The sequence below is a fragment of the Ciconia boyciana genome, chromosome 27, assembly GCF_034638445.1.
Source record: "Ciconia boyciana chromosome 27, ASM3463844v1, whole genome shotgun sequence".
Classification (NCBI taxonomy): domain Eukaryota; kingdom Metazoa; phylum Chordata; class Aves; order Ciconiiformes; family Ciconiidae; genus Ciconia; species Ciconia boyciana.
Window position 1 is genome coordinate 696076 of NC_132960.1, and position 22801 is coordinate 718876.

General features: G+C 55.1%; 1 protein-coding gene across 2 annotated transcripts in view; it reads left to right on the forward strand.

The window, feature by feature from the left end:
• SARNP (SAP domain containing ribonucleoprotein) overlaps positions 1-20047 on the forward strand; it is a 32339-nt gene extending 12292 nt beyond the window's left edge. The window contains exons 10-12 of one of the 2 annotated variants that reach the window (XM_072847269.1): positions 15803-15892; positions 17669-17755; positions 19464-20047. In XM_072847269.1, coding sequence (XP_072703370.1) covers positions 15803-15892; positions 17669-17710 — 132 coding nt within the window. In that variant the 3' untranslated portion in view covers positions 17711-17755; positions 19464-20047. Of the gene's footprint in view, positions 1-15802; positions 15893-17668 lie in introns of both variants that reach the window. The other variant, XM_072847268.1, reaches the window with a different exon arrangement.
• Positions 20048-22801: the final 2754 nt, after the last annotated feature.

Sequence of the window (22801 nt, forward strand, 5' to 3'; positions counted from 1 at the left end):
GCCTGCATCGTGGCTGTGATTCAGGAGCATTTCTCCAAGGGGGTGGTTTGCTCTTTATGTATAAAATAGCCTTGTAAGTCTCCCGCTGAGAAAGCGTTGGCACCAAATGGACAGCAAGAGCCCTTGGGATAACATAAAAGCTCTGTTTGCCACCTTTGTATTACATTATCAAATACCTTTCCCCATCCGAACAGATGACTAAAATAATTGGCTTTTATATGTCCTCTTTAACGTGGAGGTCTCAAACCGCCTTACGAACAATGAGCTGATTAACCCTCGGCCGTTCAGAGGTTGGGAGCAGCGAGGTGAAGTGACTCTGCTCCGAGGTCACCCCGAGCCCAGAGTCCCCGCTCGGAGCCCTCTTCTCCCAAGCACGTTTCCCTGAGCTGGGGGTGAAACAAAGGATTTTTGCCGCAAATCTCCGTACGTGTGCCTAGCATTTCTGTTCCTCGTCATGGGGAACCTGTCCCATCACCAACTCGGCAACTTCTCGGGGCGGGGGGAAGTTTCTGTGCCTGTTGAGAGGTGGAGTGACCTGTCTGTAGCGAGACAGAGCGGGGAGTGCGGCTCCCGAGCCATGTGCCACCTTGAATAACTTCATTTTTCTTTGCCTGGTTGCAAGCCTTCCATTTTACAGCTGGAGCGGTGTAGCCGTAAGACATGTCGAGAGCCCTGCAGGCGTCCCGGGTCGGATCCTGAGCAGGGGCAGCAGCACAGGATGCCGAAGTATCCCCTTGATCAAAAGGTTCTGACTCTCCTGGCTAGGAAGAGTTAATGTTTTAATACGGCCATCAGTCATGATTCTAGATTAATGCTGGTTTAATTCCAGTTAATGAGAATGTGTTTTACATGGAGCAGATAAGAGCTGCGCTCGCCCGAGATGAGCTGGCAGGCTGACTGCGTGACGTTCGTGTGGTGTTGGAGGAGAGCAGGGGTCAGTGGACCAGCAGAAAGTCTGTGTGTATACAAAATAGCTAAATGAGAGAGAGAAAACAATTGGCTTAATTGTTTGGCTTCCAGCAAGCTTATAATAACGTGCTGAGGAGGAATCCTTTTCCTGGATAATTTTTCTGCCTGCAATCTTTCCAAACACCCCCTGCCAGCCCCGGATGAGAAGCTATTAACCACCAAGGAAGCAAAGGGTGGTGGAGGGGGGAGATGTTGGCAGAGGAAAGGAAAAAGGATTCGTGGACGAGGATTGTTTCTAGCGAGCACCGGGGACGGACGTGTCATGCGTGGTGGCACATGCCTGCGTTTTTGAGAAGCGCGATTGGCTTATGCGGCCAGTTTGTTGTCAAGAAATGCCTTTTGCTGTCACTTTGAAGAGATGGCTCCTGCATTCTTTGAAAGGGCACGTGCCCTGAATATTATTGTCTTTCCAAACTTTGCTTTTTCTGGCTGTTGTCAGCTTTGTGTCTTTCTGTTGCTGTCCTCTCTGCTTTCTACCCACTCTCTGCTGGGGCAGAGTGAGGAGAGCCGTCTGCTCTGGGTTATAACCCAGCCCCTTCCCTTTCTGTGTGCTTCGTCTTAATTCATCTTTCTCTCTCACCTTCTCTTTTTACCTTCTGTAGTGCATTGTGATTAGAATACATATAAAAGATGGCCCAGGAAAGCGTCTTCACCATGCTGGAAATTCGTAGCGCGGTTGTATTTGTCCTGAGAAGCTTATCGCTTCATCTGCGTGTTGTCCGCACATCCGTCCTCTTCAGGACTACTGCATGAGCTCTGCTTTTTGAATGGGCTTATGGAGCATTTGGCGCTTCTTAAATCAGCCATGTAAAAGAAGTTTTTCTCCCTTGGAGCAGCGTCACAGGGACATGTGGAACGGGCAGGGTAGCGTGCCAGATGTGGAGGAGCTGGTATGTCGTGATAGACCGCACGATGAGTGAGAGTGCTTCTGCAGGCGGAGCCCTGGTGCCGCGCTCGGAACTTCTTTCCCCGTGCCCTGAAATTCCCATGACATTGTGCTTTTACATCTTAATATTTTTAGGTATTTAAAAAAGCTGCTTTAGGTAATTTTTAAAGGATTTTCCATCTCCCTCTGAGTTGGACTAGTGGTAACTAAGGCAGCTGGATTTACAGAGGGAGATTAAAAGTAGTCCTGGTTTAAAGAGTAAAATGCAAGCAAAGCCCTCTAAAACACCGCTCATGTTTTTGCTTGTTACAGAAACTTTTCAGTAGTTCTGCAGAAGGTAGAAACTAGGTCAGGTAGAAGAATGCAGCTAGAATTGCATGGGTGTGCAGAAACGAAGTTGGAAGATCCAGATACAAAATAATGCAACTAGCAAGGAGTGTCGGAGCTGGCGAGATGCGATTCTGTGAGTCCAGAAAGCCGTTGGTCCGTGCTCACTACGGGAGCGCTCCTGGAAGGCTCGGCAGCAGCTGACTCGAAGAAGGCTGAGCTGTTTCATGCCTTGTCTTTGCCTTAGCTGTTGCTGAGCAGGTCTGACTGCAGATAGGTAACCGCGTCCGTATCAGAAGGTAAACCTCAGTCAAAAGGTAAAACCTCAGTCTTGAGGAGAGAAGGAGCAGTTTTGGGGCACTCCAGCCTCAGTGCTTTTGCGGGTAAATGCTGGAGCGTTTCCAGCTGGGCCCTGTAAGGATTTAGAGAAACTGAGCACTAATCCTCAACGAACTTATTTTTCTCTGCTGGCTCCTGGACGGGAGCCCCGCACGGGTCCGTGTTCGGCTCGCCGTGTGCTTTAGCTGCGTGCCGCAGTAACTGTCGGTGCGTGCTGCCTGTCCCCTCGCTGCCGCTCCTTCCCCCAACCCCTGCAAACGACGTCACTATTTTCCAAGTTGAGCTGCTGAATGCAGGCCTGTTGGTTTAAGATAATGGGAAGTGACAAGGTGAAGAATAGTGCTGGCAGTCGTGGACGTTTTAACACAAGGGTGCTGTAAGCGAGGCCTCCGCCGCCCCTGCCCCCTCCCGGCTCGCTTGGGGAAGGGGTTCGTGTTGACCGAATCGCCGGCGCAGGCAGCATCCCGGGGTGGAGGGCAGGGCGGGCGAGATGTTTATGTTCACTCTTTGTAATGGTGGGGTTGTAGTCTTGTTTTTAACACTCCTGCACCCACAGAGCCCTCCCTGTCCCCACCCTGGACGTGGTGAAGCTCAGCACCAGGGTGCCTCTGGACAAAGGCTCTCGGATGCCGTCGAAAGCCGGCTGCGTGGCGTGCTGCAGCCCGGCCCTGGCTCTGACCTGGGCTGCGAGACGCAGGGCAGAGCAGCCGCGGTTGGAGACGTGGGCACGGGAAGGGAAGGCACGGCAGAGCTTACGTGCCAGCACAGGGCTTACTGGCGTGCTTGAAGATGGACCCAGATCTTCATAGGGCCGCAACCCTGTGGAAAATAAGACCTGAGGCTTCGAGGCAAATGTAGAGGTTTAAGAGACCTCATTTTTTTTTTTTTCCCTTTTGTGTTTTTTGTTTAAGACAAAGCAACAGCTTCCCCGAGGGCCGTGGTGGTCTTCACCGGCCGATGCACTCCGGTCAAGGGCAGTGCAGCAGTCTCCTCTGGGAAGAGGGATGGATTTGTGGTTTCCAGTCCCAGTCCCTGGTGATCCAGCTGGCATATGCTGGGATTGTGCAAGGAAATTAAAGGTCTTGCGTTTCCTAGAAGGCAAATAACGAGTTTTGTCCAACCAGCCTTGTCCCTGCAAATACCTCTAGACTGGTATGCAGGGGAAAAGAAAACTAGGTTGCTGCTAGAAGCAGAAATCTCACTGAAGCCCTAAGGAGCTCGAGGTGATGTGTGCCTGTGGGCCTGAACCGCTGCAGCCGCTGTGCCTGGGGAAAAACCAGCCTCGGCGCTGCTGCGTTCAGTGGTCGCGTATTGCAGGCTGCTGCGAGCCCGGCTCCGCGCGGGTTGATTCCTGTGCAGGAGAGTAAAGACGAATTTGAAACGCCAGTATTGGACTGAAACGCCTGCAAGGGGTTGACACCCTTTCTGGAGTAGGCAGGTCTTAAAAGCTTGAAATACGCTCAAGCTTCCTGCCTCCACAGTCTCTCCACTATTTTAGTGGCGTAATGCTTGTTGCTTTTCTAAATGTTTTACTCCCTGCTCCTGTGGATGAGTCACGCTAATAAGGAAGTAGTGAAGTCAATGAGACGCCAAGCTCGGTCGTGCCGCACGAGGTGCGGGGAGCCTTAGGTGTGTTGTAGCAAACAACAAGTTACGCTTTTCAGGTGGGAGCGTAACTTCATGGTTTCAGGTTGACCGTGTGCCTGCAGGCTCGTAACCGCACAGGAATGCAAGCGTAACGCTCCTGGGCAGCCCGTCCTATTGCCTTGGCGGAGATGCCGGTGGTTTCCTGCTGCTCCCCTAAAACCTGGTTGTGCCAGAAGGGTTCAAGTTCAACGGTGCAGTGGGTAAGTCGCTGTGCCCGAGGGGCTGGAAAGCCAGAGAGCCAGTGTCTCGCAGCGTCCCTTCCCCGGTGCCTGAGCTGTGACCCTCGGTCACCTGTGCTCTCAGCTGCTGTTATTTCCTCCCCTCTGGCATTTCCTCTCCAGCATATCCACAGTAATTTCCCTCTCTCCTGCTGCCTCAGCTACCCACGCTCTTGTAAATCTTGCCACCGGCTTTCTCCCCTTCTTGGACGGCCTGGGCAGTGCGTAGGGTGCTGTGGCAAGTGCTGGGGTTGCAGAGCTGCCCTGCGTGTTTCTTGGTCGCGTGGTTTTCTCCCATCACGCTGGCTGCTTTCTGGCTGCCACATCCGTGAGCAGGCGTCACCATTACCAGGCTCTTCCCAATCTCCCCAGAGCCCTTTGTGAACCCCCTTCCAGGCAGGCTCTCCCGTCCCTCTTGCACATGTTCTGCTGGGGATTTTGTTCCTTACCTGCTAGGATTTTCCTGAATTTTCAATTCTGGATCTTCTCTCTTTGCACTTTACCAGGGGCTTTGCAAGGGCTTAGTTCTCGCTTCCCCACGAATAAGCTCCACATCAGGCAAAGGTGGAGCTGCCCTTTACTACGGTCAGTGCTTAAGTGACGGGGGTTTTGGTGCCACGGGAGTTCGGGGTGTGCGTGACCTGATCGTGAAGGTTTGGGGCTGTAGGAAGGAGCGGAGGGAGGTGCAGAGCCAGCCCCTCCGGGGGCTGGAGCCCGTGTGCCCACCCGAGGATGGTGTAAGGTCCCCAGAGCCTGCCCTTGGCTCTCCTACGCGCAGAGCTGTCTCCAGGGTTGGTGGTGGGATCCGTGTGCCGCGTCATTGTCCTTCTCTTAGTAGTGGAAACTCTCGTGGTTGAGCACATGATAACATCTTACGCCCTTCTACAGCTGATAAGACTGTGGCTTTCGTTATCTTTTCAGTGCCTACTGGGTATCATGTGATGTTTTCTCTAGCCGTTGCCTAGGCAGGATGGAAAAACAGCAGTGGAAGAAACCCGTAACTTTATTTCCAATAGAAATGCTAACTTGGCATCCATCTGCCCTCCGAAAGGGCTGGAGGGTCTTCTGCTGGGCTGCAGGACGTCTGCCGGTGCAGCACCATCGTGGCTCAGCTAAGCCGGTCCCAAAACTGCGGTTACGTGTTCACCGCAGTCCTATTGCAAAGGGAAAAAGCTGTTGTGAAACAAACAAATGAGAAGTGACTGCGTGGCTTAGTGCCGCGCTGTCGCTCCTGTCTGCCGCCGGCTCCAGCTCCTGAAGCAATTTGGCGTTGACCATTATTCCTTCGGAAGCGCTTCCCCCTCCGCCCCAGCCCTTTACGCGCGCTTACACACACCCACGATGTCATTTTAAAAATAAATGACGAGAGCGCTGCGCGGGGTCAGGGGGACTCCTGCTCGCGCATTGATCCCAGTGCCGCCTGAAAGGGCTCCCCGTCCCGGACAAACCTTCGGGGAGTGGCGAAGGGCTCGCTCCCAGGGGGGGGACAATGCTGGGGGGGACTCTCTGACCTCCCTCTGCCCAGTCATCTGGTTCTTCATTGGTCCCCGCTGTGAAACAGAACTTCGCTTTTGTCTGTAACACAAATACATCTTTTCCCCACCCCCCCTTTCCCCCTCTATTATGATTCAATCAATGATGTCATTATGTCCCATTCAGGGGCTCTTGAACCATTTGGCTGCAGGAATTTGGAGGAGCGGCCAGGGGAAGAATGGCAGACCCGGCTCTCGCTCCCTCCCGGCCTTCCAGAGCCCATTCGAGTCTCAACCGGAAAAACAAAGTCAGGTTTCCCCTTAACCCCTCTTCACCGCGGAGGACAAAAGTAAAAACAGCCCAAGCCCCCCCGTGAAATGCACAGAGGGGTGCGTGTGCTGCACGCATGTGGGGGGACTGCGAGGAATGTCTGCGGGGGAGTTAAACCTTGCGCTGTTCTGCTGAGGATCCCCTCCTTTCCGTTTAATCCTTTTAATTAAGATAACTTAAGCAGCTCGCTCTGTTCTTGGAAGACTCAACGGTTCTGCATCCCCCGGCAGCGCTGGGCTTTGCGGTGATGTCGCACCAAGTCTTTGGTTTGTGGCTGTGGCTTTCGAGGGGGACGCTGAGCTTCCTCTTCACGGCCGTGCGCGCGGTGCCGACAGTTTTGTCGGAGCATTAGAAAAACCTCCGTAAAGGCAAATGATCCACGCTCTCGGGTCCCAAAAAGTTTTCCTAGTCTTACTAATTCAGCAATGGAAAGCCTCACTTTCTCAGAAAACCCTCTCCGGTTTGGTTATCGGATAGCGGAGCTGATCTTTCCCAGCTCTGCGCTTTCTGGAAGGCCCTTCAGGGCACCGACGGGCACAGGGTTGGGGAGCGCTGAACTCGTGGGGGCTTAGAGCCGCTGGAATGTAGATCCAGATCCAGGAGCACCTCAAACACCTTTTCACAGACGAAGCGTTGTGAGTGGGTGCCCTGCAGCGAGGCTGCTGGCATGTGGCTGGGTGTCTCCCAGGCCTGGCTTTGTCAGAACATGCCAATTTAGGTTCTCTGATGTTTTAACTGCGGATGTGTAACGTGCTTTTGTAGGTTGGACCGTTCGGCAGCCGAGCTCATCCCGCAGGGCCAAAAGAGGCTTGTTTAAAAACCTGGTCTTATAATAACTTTTGGGATGGAACAGCTTAATTCCACGGGTAATTTAGTGGCTAATAGACCTTTTCCTGGGCTCTGGCCATTCTTGTTATTTAAAAAAGGCATAAAAGCGAGTGAGGGGTGTTCGTACAGGAGGTCTGGCTGGGAGGGGAGAGGAGGGGTCCCCATGGACGAGGCTGTTCCGGCTCTGGCGTGCAGCTGGCCAGCAGAGGCTCGCTGGCACGTGAGCTGCCATCCTGGAGGAATAAAAGCACGGATGTAACAATTATTAGGGTTCAGTTAGTCGAATATTTGCAGAGCTGCAGCTCTTTTGCTAGATTTGCCTTTGAGCTCCGCTAGAATCTCAAGCTTTCAGTGATACTGGAGAAACCAAATTAAGTGACCATAAAAGATCAAACATAAGGTACTTTGAGTGCTTTACCCACCGCCTTTTATCTCTTCTGCTTGAAAGAGCTCTGAAGACTTTGTACGTGTGGAAGCGATGAGCATCCACGTAGATCCTGACTCCAGAGGTGCTGGGCTGTGTGCGGATGCAGGCTGTCAGCCCGCGTGTTTCCTCTCTTAGTCTGCTGCCCAGACAGCAGACTGGTTTGGTTTTTCCGTGGTACCTCGCGGGTTGGAGGCAGCCCTGGGTGCTCTTGGGTGTCGGCTCTTTCTGTAGGGCAGTTCCTGTTTGCTGGGGTAGGGCAGCTAACTGCTTGAGTTCGGTTCCCTGGCCAAAATCTCATCGAGTGACCCTCTACGCCAGGTCCTTCCTCCGCAGGATTTTGTCTTTGCCTTTCCGCTGGAAGGTAGAGCTGTTCTGCTCAGCCCTGCCGCTGCTGCCCGGGAGGAGGATGGTCTGTGGGGTGAGGCTGAGAAACCAAGCGTCCAGCCTAGAAGTCAAACATGGAGCGTCCCGGCATTGCCTGGGTGAGGGGTTGGCCTGTCGGTGCGGGGACGTGCAGGGTCCAGGCATGCCCTCGGCTCAAGATAGTTATCTGGCAGAGAAAAAAGGTTGGGTCTAGGAGAGAACTGATAATCCAGCTTTCGCTCTGATACTTCTCAAAAAGAGAAACCGGGTGTAAGTGGTGAGAGAAGGGCTGAGTTCTGGCCAGCGCTGTGCTTCTCTGCTTGGAGGTTGGTGCCTGAAGTAGTTTAAAGATTAGCACAAAGTCTCTTATAATTAAACTCTGGGCAGTGAAATTGCACTGGGAGGTGCTGCTCTGCCTGCCGGTTTTCTCCTGGGGGCCAGTTTAGTTTTCCCTGGTCATGTTTGGACTGATGGGTCCCTGACTCTGCTCTCTTGAGCCGCTGACTTCTCTGCAGTGGTCTGTGGGGTGCAAAGTCATTGCCAGGCTGCAGGCGCCTTGGGAGCTTCCGGGCAGCAGGAGGAAATGCTTTGGTCTCTCTCCAAACCTGCTTCCCTTGTTACTGAAAAACCTTTTACCTTTGGGGTTAGGAGTGGTGAGCGCTCACCTGGCTTCCCAGGCCCTTGGTTTGTGTGCGGAGCCTGGGGATGCAACCGCCTTTGAGTCAAAATTAAGCTGTGCACCCGGGGATCCCCGGGAGAATAAACGTGCACGGCTCCGGCGACCGTCTTTGCCGTCCACCGTGGCAGTTGCAGCGGGCACGTTTGCACCCGAGAGTTTTCTTGTTCTACAAACTCGCTGCAATTTCATCTTCTACAGGGACTTCTTTTAACTTGTAAAGCAACAGCACTGAGACGCTACGGGATGCTTCTCAGCTGGCCGGTGGGGTCTGCTGGACCCGGCAGCGTGGTGGGCTCGGTGCGTCCCGTGCCTCGCAGAGGCGTGTGGATTTGCCGGGGAAGGGTTAATGTTGCCGTGGTGTGTTGCCGTTTTTGCGCTTGTTGGGTTTGAATAGAATGGATTTTTTTTTTTCTTAAATCTGGGGCTAATGTGCAATTCAAATCATGTTTAGTCATCGCCCGATTGCCTCTTTTTAATAACAGCTGGACTCTTCGAGGGAAAACTCTCTCGCTCTGCCAAGTGGCTTTAACTCTGCCGGCCTCCCGTTCCGGAGCCAGGTGTATCGCTCTTAAACGTGCTCCTGGGGTCTCTGCCGAAGGCGGGGGGCTCGCCTCAAAGCCTTCCCATGCTGGGGCCAGTGAACTTTAGGAGGGAAGAGCCTCTGTAAATGCCATATGATATTTAAGATGCCGTTCGGTGGGTACAAAGAGATAAAAAGCCCCTTCTGAGGCCTTTTGCCTTGTGGTGCACCTGAAATGTGTCTCCTTCACTTGGCCGTGCGGCATTCCTGACATGTTTGTTTCATCTCTGACGTCGAAGTCGAAGAATGCTTTTCAACTCGGCGCTGGGAGAGTTGCAGGTGTACTCTTAGTACATGGCTGTGACTTTCTTCTCTTCCTCCCCTGCTGATCCCGTTTGGGGCGAGCATAAACTTCTAACTGTGAAAGCCGTGGTGTCTTGACACAGAAAAACCTCAGAACTGCCGGCTGTTGTGGCTCCTGCCCAACACGATGTACAGAAAAACACTTCAGCTGGATTTTTTTTTTTGCCTTCCAAACCTGTTTTCCGAGATGCATGTTGGAAGAAAGGATGAGGAGCGAGCTTGTGGTTGCCTGTTTCCCTTAGCTTGTGTAAAAAAACATTGCCGAGAAGGTGAGTTAGTCCAAGAAAGCAGCCAGTCACTGATCCCAAGTTGCTCAGGCTTCGTTAGTGTGCGTGAGTAAATCAGGACCTCCCCGGCGTACAAGCAGAACGGGTGCGGTGTTTTAAACAGCTCCTGCTCTTCATGCTTCCCATCTCCTTTTATAAATAAAGATCTCCAGAGACCTGCAGCTTGGTCTGTTCTTGCACTAGACGTGTCCCAGGCACTTAGAGTAGGTTTTTAACAGAAGTGAGCCAGAAGATCAAGCTTTGCTCTAACTTTAGGTGACTTTGTGGACTAATTCTGTAATCTAGTTCCAGAAGAGGCAGCAGGGAGCGTGCAGATCGTCCAGGGGCATCGGCTGGCCTGGGCTGTGTTTGAGCGAGGCCATCGGCGAGACCCAGCTGCGTTGGATGTCACCATCGTCTCGCTGTGAGGTGGTGAATGGGACGTTTCTCTGAATCCCCAAGTTGAGCTTCTGGCGCGGGAGGTTTGGTGTCCATTTCCCATGGAGATAAAGCCGTGTTTGATGTTTCTGAAATGCGTTTGAGGCCCTTGGATCCGCCTACGTTGTGAGATTTTGTATAAGCTGTGCTGTTTAAAAGTCATTCCTACATGGCAGCAGAATAGAGGGTCCTTCTAACACTAACACTGTTTGTATAAGGATGGTGATAGGGACTTTAATGTATATTCCTGCCGCGTGTATCTAATCTAAGTGGAGTCCTCATGTTGGCGGTATTTTGGAGAAAGGCTGTGACTATCTCTGCTGGCTCAGTCTCAGCGTGTATCCCTCTGCAACCAGCTCCAAATCTGGGCTGGAAGCATGAAGTGATGTTGGAGACGAAAGAGCTGTGCTGACTGGGGTTGAAAGGGGCAGCTTGAGATCACCCCTGTGTTTCGTCGGGCTTTTGGAGGAGTGGCGCGTGAAAGCCAGCGTCGCTCCTCGTTCTGCACCCTGCTCTGTGAGGCGAAGATCTCCTGTGCGAAAGGAAATTTTGCAGAGGGAAATGGGAAGGGGCGTAAGGCACACATGGAATATTTCAGCGTAAACCCTGGGCTTCCCTGTTGCTTCCCGGCCCCTGCTGAACGCTTGCTGGTGTATGGGAACATCGACTCCAGAAGGACTTAGCAGCACTCGGAGCCTGCGAGGGGGAAGAAGCAGGAGGAATAAATACGTTGAGATGAATTTCAAAAAGGTGGTGGGTGACAGCTGTGCATCCTAGGATTGGAGTGTTTCTGAGAATAAAACCATCAGTTGCTGTCATTCACCCTCCGGGTATGAAATTGGAAGCCCAGTTACCCTTGAGTGTTTCATAACCTTTACCTTTTGGAGGTCAAGGCCATGTCATCATTAATCTACCATCGCCTGAAAGCCTCGGGGCTCTGCTTTTCATCCTGCCATCCGTCATGCTGCAGCGAGATACAGGAGAGTGACCAGAAGGGTCTGGTTTTATACACACATGTGGGCACACACCCGTCCATTCTCTGAGAATGAAAACACCGAGGATGCGATTACGGAGGCTCGTGTCTGTCTCTCTGCATTTGTGATGAGGATACTCCGGGCTTCATCTGCAAATCCAGAGCAGTTTCCTCCTGGGGATGCTTTAATCTGCGGAGAAAGCAGCACTCTGCCCATGCAGCATGAAACTTGGCCTCGGGGCAGACATTTCATAGCGACGTGGGCTTTTAAAATACAGAGCGGGTGCACCGAGCAAGTCATTTCCCTGCACGCCGGGGAGCTGCCCCTTGGAAGAAGGCGGCCGCTTTACCGTTTGTAGTGCAACGGGCCTGGCCAAACCAGGGCAGCGAGCTGTGAGCTGACAAGGGGATAGCTGCGGACGACAGCTGAACACGTGGAGCGTCTCCTGTGCACTGGTCCCTTTCCCCTGGTCTGAATGTGTGCCAGGGGCTCCTGGAGAGCCAGGCTGGTTCTTCAGCCTTCTCCCTGCCCAGCCGCTCGGGCTGAGCCTGACGTTACTCCTGACATCTCATTTCATAGCACACGCGTGGAGCAGTTGCTGTTTAATCTACGTGTCTGAGACCTGGGTGCTGTGAGCACAGAGGGGGATGTGTTAATGGCTGGTGGGGCCTTGCTGGCCTCTTCCTTTGCAGCAGCTCGCTCGGTGCGGAGATCAGAGATGCTCGGGATGAATCATTTATTAGAAGCTCCTAGGCGCTGGGGGCCGAGGGCGGCTGTCCTGCTTCTTGCCCTGAACACCAAAGGCAGCGAGATGCTTTTAGGTGATCTGGGATCAACTTTTGTCAGGCCTTTAAGAGCGAGGCCAGCGGTGGGGTTTTCCCCTCTGTAAAAGTTTGAGTCCTGCAGGCGAGTTAACCGGAACATCGCACCAGAGCATTGCTGCCGCGGCTCCTTATTCCACCGCTGCGGGAATTGCTGCTTGCATCTTGCCGAGCTCAGGTGGGAGAGGCGAGCGGCAGGCTCGCTGTCAGCGGAGGGCTGAGACCTCCCTTGCAGGGAGCTGGTGTGTGGTGTTCAGAGGTAACCGGCTGTGCTCTGCCTGCCCCGAGCTGGGGTCTGCTCTGTTGGCAGGGCAGCGGTGAGTGCCAGAGCTCTGCGCACCATGGAAACCACGAATTAATGCCTTTTGGCATTAACTCTTCCGGCACCAGCAGTAGCACTTCTGCCTTCTCCCAGGAGAGAGGGAATGATCCAGCTTTTAAACGGCTCCTTCTCTCTTTTTGGAATAAGCGATATGAGCCAGAGGATGAGCCGTTAAACCCGGATTTAATCTGTGCTGACAGGCGCTCTTCCAGTCTGGAGCTGCACAGCCCCTGTTGCCCTTCGGGACCTCTTCCCGTGCACACCGGGGAGCTCCCCGACTCGTGTCACTTGCTCCAAGAAAAAAAAAAGACTGCTCGAAGCCCGAGGTTTCTCTGGATGCTGCATGGGGCTCGTTGAAACGCCGTGGTGTGGAGGGGCGAGCCCCCTTTCCTCGCTTCCTTGCTCGGCGCTCTCATTCTGCTTCTCTCCATCCCTCCGCTCAGTTCAAGCTGTCCCTGCGTGGAAGAGGGTTGGCAGCAGCTTGGGGGCATCAGCCTTGGGGACAGAAGGGCCTGATTCTGCCTGGGGTGGTGCAGAGTCCGTCCCCTCGGTGCCTAGAGTCCGTGGGGTTTAGACCGGGCACTCCAGACGAAGAGGGAGCCTGGATCTCGCAGGGAGAGGAAGCGGATCCTGAGGCAGAGTCCCGTGGTGTTGGGATGCCGTTACTGATGGCAGCCCTGTGTGGAGCCGTACCGGCCGCCCTGCAGTCCCACAGATGAAATTTAGGGGTCAAAATTAGAGCTTTGGGATTGCATGCAGCGCAAATATATCGATACCCCTGTGTAAATGCTCCCTCGTTACCAGATCGCAGGAAGGACTTTGCTTCAGGGCTTGGAATCCTCCATAAAAGCTTTTTTTCTTCTTCCTTCCCCCACCCCCCCCCCCTTTTTTAGACAAACTACAAAATAACTATCGTGGCGTGAGTGCAAAGGGAACAAGCCTAGAAGTAGTAAGGTTAGAAAATAAATCTGACATCCTGCCAGAAAGGTCAGCTTTCCCTGCAGATGCTGGTGCACCCATTTGCACGCTGGAGCACGGCCCCGGGGCACTACCAGGGGTTGATAGATGCAGAGATAGCAGCGTTTTGATAGAGGTAATTTTCCTCAGATGGGTTTCAGCACCCCATGAATCAAAACCTGTCAGCGAGAAGCTAAAGATGGAGTGAAGTTTATTGTACGCGTGTTTGCATCTGACACTGTCGTGCTAGGGGGTCAAGTGAGCGAGATCATTAGGACCGTGTTGATTTAGTAGGACGGTTATGTGCTTTCCCTGCAGGGCAGTGGTGGGGGCGGGAAGCGTGGGGGTGGCTTACCGAAAAAATAAATAAAAACCTACAGCTCGGTGCAGTCCCTGGGAGCCGCCCGTGTCCTTTTATTAAAGACACAGCGCTTTTCTTCTTGAAGGTGGCTTTGGGGCCATCCTCTCGCTCGTGGGGTTTAAACCACGCGGGCAGCAGTGATGGTTTTTAAGAGCCTGTTTAATGTCCCTAATGCACAGGTTGGATTTTCTTTGTGTGGCCACAGCTTGCGTGTATGTCGCGCTGCTCCAGCGAGCAACTTTTCCTTCCCGTCTCTGTCCCCGTGATGATAATCCCTCCCGGCGTCCTTTGTTCACAACCCTCGAGTTTCGCTGCTTTTCTGGGACGTTGCTTCTTCCGGAAAGCTGGAGTGATCCTAACCTGGATCGGGTGCTGGGTTGGGAGAGGGCTCTTGGTTGCTTCCCCCCGAGAGCCTCGGACAGACGCGTACCTGCTGTCCCCCTCCGTGAAACGGGACTGGGGAGGGCAGGGAGCACCAAGGGTGATCTAACCTTTGCTCATAGCGTCGCTATCAAACCAGGGGAAGGAGGACCGGCAGAGTAGAGCAGGTGGGTGAGGGTGGCGATGTCCTAATGACGGAGCCGTCTTCAAAACAGTCCTGCGCAGAGGATTTCTGGGAAGGACGGTTAAGCTGTGGGCTCGGCGGGGCTGCCAGTGCTTGCTGTGGTGTTCGGCGGCAGTCCCTGCGGTGAGGGGCTGTAACGCACGGGGGGAATCAAACGTGTCGGGGCCACGGCTGCTGGCGGCTTCCTACGGAGCCGGAGCTTGTGAGAACCTCGGAGCTTTCAGTTCTCTCAGTTCAAACGCCTCGGCCAGCCCTGTTGCCACAACACGCGTACGCGTCAGGAGTAATAGCACTGAGCGGGTTGCTGTGGCCTCGTTTATGTAAGGTGTTGACACGGCGAGGTTACCCCGCTGCTCGCTAACAGGGTGCCCGGTGCCATTCTTGGTCAAATTTGGCTGCTGATGGCGAGGTTTATGACCCCGAGCTTAAAGGATAAGCGTCCAGCTTGATTCCTCTGCTTGGCCGGCTAAGTCCAGCTGATCCAGGTGGAGCACTGGGACTTGCAAGCATATTTTCTTGGAAATGGTGCTCCTGTTCTCCTTCTGCCCGGTGCCCCTCGCTCTAAACCCCGGGCGATGGTGTCCGTAACTCCTGTTCCTCAACGCGGTGGGAAGCTGTGCGTCAGGGCGGTGTGGCCGGGGACCCTTTGGCAAGCGAGAGCCTGCTCGTGAGCCACGCTGCCCCGGATAACGAGAGGTAGTGGGTGGGGTTGTGGGGAGTGAGAGCTCAGATGTACTTAATGACAGGGGAGGGAGAAGTGGTAGGAGCCTAGCAAAGCAATCAGGCAGCCTTAACTGTAGAAATGGCCTGAAAGAGGCACAAAACAGCCAGAGGTAGGAATAAATCCGCAGAAGATGGATGCGTTGAGGCTTTTATGGGTGATGATGGCTTTGGCGATCAGGACGTTGGTGTGGGTGATGGCAGCGGAGGTAAAAAGCCTCCAGGTTTTTTGGAGAACCTTGAGAAGCAGGGATCGGGAGGCTCTGGGAACTGTCAGTAGAAATTTGCTCACTCAGGCTGGAAATAAATTAAATGAGACTTAGGAAGATGGGCTGAGTGCTGAGCCTCCATCTCCAGGTTAGAAAGTTTCTGAGAGAAGCGGCGTGCTGTCTGTGCCTTGGGGTGGCTGTTGGGTTCCTACTGCTCGCGTTCCCAAGGGCACTACGAAGGTCCCTGCGACAGCTGTAAAGGCTTCCCCCAAATCCTTCCTAGACCACGTCCAGACAAAGGTGAGGTTCTGGCTGCTGGGGCTGGATTTTCCTTCGCACGTGCCCACCCGCGCCCTGTCGCAGTAGCTGTGACGAGCGTCCGTCCTTTCCTTCCACCCTCCTTCACGCTTGGGTTTGAGCGTGAAGAAATTCAGAGCAAAGACGATACGGGGCTGTGGCTTTATTTGAGGAGGCCGTGCCACGGGCTGGTAGGTGGACGCTGCCCTTGCGCGTCTTCATTGATCACTGCTGAAGAACCAGAGCTGCCCTCGTTATCTGACGTGCTCTGCAGGAGCTCTTCTCCAGCACGTGCAATGCATCCCCTACGGACAGCGCGCTTTGCCGAGGCAGAGGAGAAGCCTTCTCCGCTCTCGGCGTCTCCGCTGCCTTCCTCCAGCTTTTAGCAGGTGCTCTGGTAGCCGACTGCGGGAGGAGTGGGGGTAGGAGGAACACGATTTACCGTTAAATGAGCACCCCGGGGCATTGCCAACAAAATAAATCTTCGTCCTTCTTTGTGCCAGAGTGAAGAAGACGAGAAACTGAAGAAGAGAAAGGAACGGTTTGGCATCGTAACGAGTTCAGCCGGGGCTGGAGCTACAGAAGACACAGAGGTAAAACCTTTTCCCGAGCGGATGGGGAGTGGTGACGGTCCCGAGGGTGGCCGCGTGACTCCGCATGCCGGGTCCCCCGCGCTGGCGTGGGGCTGGCCCCGAGCTGTGGGTGGGTGCGCTCCCGTGGCCGCTCAGCCCCTTTTCCTTGGCAGCGAGCGTTGAGCTTCTGCCGTCCGATCTGTCGCGGCTTTTCCCCTGGCTCCTGCTGGAAATAGGCTGCTCTGGAGTCCTCCAAGCCACGGGAGCGTGCCAGCACGTGTTGGCATCCAGCTCCTCCTCTCGCAGGATGGCACGGATGCTTCCAGAAGAGGCGGGGGGCACATCCTCTCTACTCCGGTTTCTCCCGCCCTGGTTCCCCGTCCCCTCGGTTTGAGCTGACTCACTCTATCTGCTCCTTGTGCTCTGTAGTTCCCTGTGTCCTGGATGCTTCTGGACCCTCTGCTTCCCCTTGGATGCTATTGTAGGTCTTCATCAATAAATCCCCGGAGACTCTACAATATAATGAGGATTGAGATGCTGACCCTGTTTCCAGCGTTTCTCCTCCATGCTTTGTTCTGTCCTCTGTGGTTTTGGCCCACCTTTTAAATTTGTAAGCTCCTCAGGGCACTTTTGTGCTGCTTTATGTACTTTCACGCTTGCTTCTGCTTCAGATTTTTCCAAGTCACCGCGCAGGCTGTGCTCCGGCACGGTAGCGCCTACGTTCAGTTAGGTGGGGAGCGCCGTGCACACCTATGGTGCCACATAAATACGGCTCCAGCACGGATCAGCCGGAGTCGGGCACCCCTCTCCTGGGGACAAAGGGACCCCTCCGGGGTGGGGACTCCTGCGTTAACAATCAAATGGCAAAGGTTGCGGCAGGGCGAGCGTTGGGTCTTGGAAACTGCTTAACCAGACGGCTCCTGGGCTCGACAGACAAGAAGTGGGTTTTGTTTGGTTCCTGAGAGCAATCTCGACCATTCAGGTGGGGTTTAGGGGCTGCTTTTTGTGTCTGTGTTTTGTTTTGGGTTTACTGCAGAAACGCTGCCCCGCGTGAAGCGGGGAGCGGCGTTCCCAGCCTTCTGCCGAGCATGGGAGAATGAGCCCCTCCGGCCCGCGCGGAGGGGGCGGCTGGGCGAGGGATTCCATGCTTTTCCGTTAGGTCACTTGGAGATTGTGCCTGGAACAAAAAGGTCTTTTTACTGGTATTGTGTGCACTCAAATGCACCTTTCCCCTGGAGATTCTTGATTAGGGCTTCTGTTGCCCCCGGGCTATTTATCCTGCTAAAAATTAAGATTTATACGCCCCTCGTGTATCGGCTTAAAGGCATATCTGAGAGACGCAATAGTATATTTAATGCGTTTTAGTGTGTCCCTCTCACCTTTTCCATGAATAGGAGAGTGTTAACCCTTTGCCCTTTTACATTTCCCACCTCCCCACTGCCTGGAAGGGTTTCCAGGCCTCTGAAGTAGTCATTGTTCCCAGCTCAGCCCCTTTGTAGCGCTTTGCCAGCAGGACGAAGTGACTTCAGCAGCACTGTATCTCAGGCACTGTATATTTCTGCTACTTGATTTTGGGGCACTCTTTGTCCCAGCGTTAGAATAACAACTGCGTAGCTCCCTTGAACTAACGTGGTGGTGGCGTGCTCCGGAAGGGGCCGGAACCGCTGAGCTCCGGCGTTGTTACCGATACCAAACATTTAATAAATTCTCCATCGGGTTGTGTGAGATTTTAAAGAACCTGTTTGTTTGTTTCTCTTTGGTTTTGATTTTTTTTTTTCTTGTAATTCCTCTCTGCAGGCAAAGAAGAGGAAAAGAGCAGAACGCTTTGGGATCGTCTGATGCCGGTCCTTTTTAGCTTCAGCCCATTTGCAGTGTGCCTCTCGAGTGCGTGCATACTCTTTCTCTCTCTTTCCCCCACTTTCTCTCACTCCCACACTGTTTCTCTAGGTTTTAGTGATGAGTAGACAGGGAATCCCCCGTAGTTGTATGATTGTGCTACTTATTTTTTTCAAGTTACGAAGTTTAAAAATGAAGAAAAGTTGAGGGAAAAAAAAAAAAGGAAACTGTTCTCAGTGCATCTCCGGTAGCCCGCGGTCCGGGGGTTTCCCAGCTGCTGGTGGGGTCATTCGCAGCAGCTCGCACCGGAGGTGCCGTCCGGTGGGGAGAGAGGGAGAGTGTCCCGGTGCCCTGTGAGTGCTGCTGGCAAACGCCTGCACAGGGGAGAGTCAAACTCTGCCCGGGGGATAGTCGGGCAGATAGAGCGATGGTGGGAGTGCGGCGTCTGCTGTGCGACGAGGAAGGGAAAACGTTGAGGACTGGGGATAGAGCAGGGTTTGCTCTGCCCTCGGCAGTTGCTTTTCTAGTTTAAGGACTCCCGGTGTGCTGCTAAAGCAAGGACCGGTCTGCAGCGTGCTGTCTGTTTGCCGTCCGATGCTGTCTCCACCTCTCAGGCTGCCCTGGTCCTCTCCTCCTCGAGGCCTTGTGAAAACGGGCCCCAAGGTGCAGCCGTATCGTGGTCTCTTCCCAGCAGCTGGGACGAGAACGCGCCTCGCCTCGAGAGCACGATGCATTACGCGAGGCGTGCTCTGGATCTCTGCTGTCTTACCCCTGGCTCGTCTGAGATCTGACAGGTTGAACGTCAGGGAAGGATTTTCTCAATTATATTGTCTCATGTTTTAAAAAAAATGGAAGTGGCGTGTGTGATAGCCGACACGCGGGGCAGTTTCACGACTGCCGTCCTTCCCCGGGTGAGGCTAATGGGAATTGTCAGAGCAAGAATTGCCGATTAACCCTAGATCAAGACCGGTGTCCTAAAACGAGGAGGAAAACGTAGCAATGTGTTCGCATACGGAGCCTGTTCTCACCGCTTCGTTTGTCCCACCTTGTTAAGCCCTCGGCGGCTCGTGGCGTTTCACCCACGTTTTCCAGGTTCCTCTAAGGTCAGCGATACGTTCCTCTCCTTAAATGACAAACCAGCAGAGTCGCTTTGTCCCATGTGTGTCCTCAGGCTGGATTTTATCTTGTCCTCTCTTGGCCTCAGAGTAGCTGCCAAGCTGGTTTAACTCGCAGACTTGCTGAGTCTTCTCCGAGCTGCCAGGCGGTGCAGGGGAGCACCGGCGTTATCCCGGGACCTGTGTTTTGAGCGTGGAAGTTCTTGGTAGCCGCGCAGGAACACGGTTCCTTCTGCTGCGTTATCCGTAACTCTTCCCGTGAAATTACGGAAAAAAATTTGGCCGAGTCACGTGAAAGGCGGCGCTGCCGCAGCTTGTGAAGCGCTTCTTGCTGCTCGAGTGTTTCAGACGGCACCTTTGTTCTTGGGGAGCTGTAAAGAGCAATTCCCCGGGGTGGCTTGCGTGGGCAGAAGCGGTGGCAGTGGAGGAGCGCAGGACCCCGACGCCGGTGGCACTGGACCGGCAGCGCCGGGGCAGAGGAGCTGCCTGGTGCCCTCCCCTCCTTTGCCTGCCTAGAGAATTAGTTTCACTCGCAAGCGTTGGTTCCTGCTGCGTCTCCCACCCTGTGCAGAGCTTTCCCTCCCGCAGATGCCTCGGCCCCAGGCGTAAGCAGAAATCTGTCTGTCTGCTTGGATTTTTAGGTGGGCATTGTGGCCGAAATCCTTCTCTTGTCTGAAGACTGACGTCCTAGGATTCTTATTTCTGACCGTAACCTCTTACCGGAGAGATGTTTGCCTTGTCCATGCTTGGTTCCTTAAGATGCTAGAGAACAGCGGGTGTGTGTACAAATCGAGCTTTCCAGAGGCTTATACCTGATTCTTAATAAGCAATATATATATATTTTTTAACGTAGCAGTCTTCAAACCGCTTCTGTTCCATTAACGTTTGCAGGCTGACTGTGTCCGCGTGCCCTCGGTGACTCTAAGCAATACCTTGGACGTTTGTTTACTTTCCCAAAGGGCAGCTAAAAGCCACGGGGTCCGGGTTACGTTGTGTGTCTTGGGTCGTCAGTGGCTGAGTGAATCGAAGCTCCCTTGCTCCTTCCTGATTTATTGTAATAACGTTATTCTGATTTTTTTTTTTGTACGTCGGATTTTGTAAGATGTATTTTCTATTTGGCTCATGATCTTTTTGCTGGTCACTTGCTTGAAATGTTTTGTAGTGTGCCAGGGCAAACACTGCATTTCATTCTCGGTTTCATAATAAAACTGCTTCTCCAAGGCAATTCTCGTATCTGTCAGTTTGATGCATGGCACGGCCGAGGCTCGGGGCCGGAGCGTGCCGCCGGGAGGGAGCCGGAGCAGATGGAGACTTGGGCACCGCCGCTCCGGGCTGCGCGGGGGTGGCTGGGGGGGGCAGAGGCCCTGCCTGGCCGGGCCGTCGCCAGCAGTCAGGGGTTGTCCTAACGTTAACTGCGTGTGGCCTGGCCAACGTCCTAACCCCCCCCTTGCCTCTCCAGATTGACCTTGCTGCTTCGTTCGGATGCAAATCTTCTCGCTTCCCGCTGACCTCAGGGAGCTGCGCGGGCTCGTCAGGGCTGGGACCCGGCCGTAACCCAAATCAGGACTGCGGACGAGTAACGGGGCGGTCGCTGCTTCTCACAGCTGATGGTTGGTGCCGTAGACCAAGGGTCACGGCGGAACTTGAGGGGAAGCACAGATACCTCTCGGCTTCGCCGTGTCTGCTTGCTCCAGGTCCCTCGGTCGTAGCCTGGGGGTTATGGCCACCGGGATGAGCCGGGGACCGCGAGGTGCTGCGGGTCCAGGAGCTCTCCAGGGGCTGCAGGTCGGTGGTGGCTGGATGCCGAGCTCGGAGGGCGAGGGGACGCCCTGGGCTGCGCCTCCTGTCTTCCAGTAGTGGTGATGATGGCACATGGCACTTCCGCTCCGACGCTGGGATGCCATCGCCTTCCCTCTGAGCCGAGGGCAGAACCAAGGGCTCCCAATTTCGCCACCGGCTCTGCTCTCCGCCCCGGGGACCAGAGCGGCGCAGGGGTCCCAGCCCCGCTTCCGCCCTGCCCGGCCGCGCGTCCTCCTCCCTGGGTCACTCCTGGGGTCCCGGTGGTGTTTCTGCCCCGGCAGATCTCCTCCCGGGGCCGGTGAAGCGACGTGCGCGTCTTCTCCCCCTCCCTCCCTCACGCCGTCTCCTCCCCTCGTTGGGGATGAGTTTCCCTTGGCCGTGGTACCAAAACCGGGATGCGCTCCGCTCCCTCCCTCTCCGTGCCGATGTGCCGGTGTCCCCAGCCCGTGCCGGCAGCGGGGCCGGCAGCGCTGCCCTCGCTCTCCTTCCCCCCCAGCTCCCCGGGGAGGTGCCGGGGGCTGTTTTGTAGAGGACGCTGCATCTTTCACCCGCCGGGCTTTCCCCTCCTGGGCGTAGGGGAGAATCATTCCAATCACACTGTGTTTAAAACACCACCTAATTTATTTTTCCTCTCCAAGCTGGGGGCTGCTCGTGACTAATTTGGGCTGAATAGGGGAAGAAAAAAAGCAGCGGGCACACAATGAGCGGGGGAAAGTGTGGGAAAGCGAGCGAAAGAAAAGGAGGGCCGGGGCTTGCAGCGTGAGAGCTGGTAACGCCGAGCAGTGCCCAAATTCAGCATGAAGTCACTTTTCACAGCAGACGCTTGGGCTGTAAATGCGAGTGGGACGATAGGTCAGGCCGGGGGGGATGAGAGGCAGAAACGGGGGGTTTGCACAATGGGGTGAGGAGCGAGGTGCGCGGCGGGAGGGACGTGCGCTCCGGTGCCAACGTGTCCCTTCTTCCCGCTGCGCCGTCCTCGTCTCCCAACGGCCTCTTGCCCCCAGATCCTCCGTGGGTGGGTTGGAAACGTCTTTTGTTCAAATTCACAAAAATTGGGAGACAAAAGAGGATGTGCAAAAGTGCGGAGGGGAGCCTGGAAGTGCAGATGAGCCCGAGGAGGGACAGCACCGCAGCCAGGCACCGAGCCCTCACCACCGCCCTCCACCTGCGCTTGTGCCGGAGCCGATGAGCGTGGCCCGTGGCCCTCCCGGCTCGGTGCCGCCGTTCCCGCAGATGGGAGCCAGGATCTGGGATGTGCTGGGTCCCACTGCGGGGCTCCATGGGGGCCGAAGGAGGGATTTCCATCGCAGGAGGTGGCCCTGGGCCGCTGCTGTCAGGACCTTCTCCTCTCTCTCCAGACTCACCGGTCTCGTGCATCCTCTCCCCAAGGAGCCCGAGCGTTGACCTTCCTCAGCTCCTTGCTCCCGTCCCGCAGGGCCTTTCTCCGGTGGCGGGAGGCTGGCCGGGAAGCAGGAGCGCTGGCTGGTCGCTGCCTCCATCCCCTTGAATCCTTCCTTCTAGCCCGGGCACTGCTGCAGCCGGGGAGGAGGTGGCTCTGTAAGGGACGTGCTCGCTGGGGGACGGGGAATTGGGATGCCTCAAGTCCTCCTTGCGAGCGACCTGCTGCCTGGAGCCTGGGATGGTTTGGGGGCCTTCGGGATTGCGTCAAAACCCCATCCCTGCCGCAGGCTGGAGGTCGAGTGGCAGCGCTGCCGGGGGGCTGAGCCACCCGGTCCCCGGGGAGCCTTGTCCCTAGAGCCGGGCACGGCCCCGTGCTGCTGCTGCCTGCGTGCGAGCTCTGTGCCAGCGTGGCATCCCGCCCCGTCGCCGGCGGTGGGGGGGCTGGACCGTGCCCAGCTCTCCTGGATAATCACCCCGGTTCTGGCGTCTCCCCCCGGGGCCGCGGCGAGGCCGGTGGAGCTCCGCCAACTCCCCGTTGATGGTTTAATTACTGTGAATTTTGCATGCGGACGGTCTTGTTAGGCGGCAGAGGGGAAGGTTCGGGGAGCCATGGTGTGTCATGGTGCAGCTGTGTGTGGTCGTCCGGATGTCCCTGTCCTAATTTGTCCCCCCCCTCCAGCCCTGCCCCTGGGTCTCTGAATTAGGTCACCCGATGGCCGGGGGGAGCAGCGATGTGGGGTGCAGCCCCCGCAGCCTCGGGGGAGACGTGACCAGAACA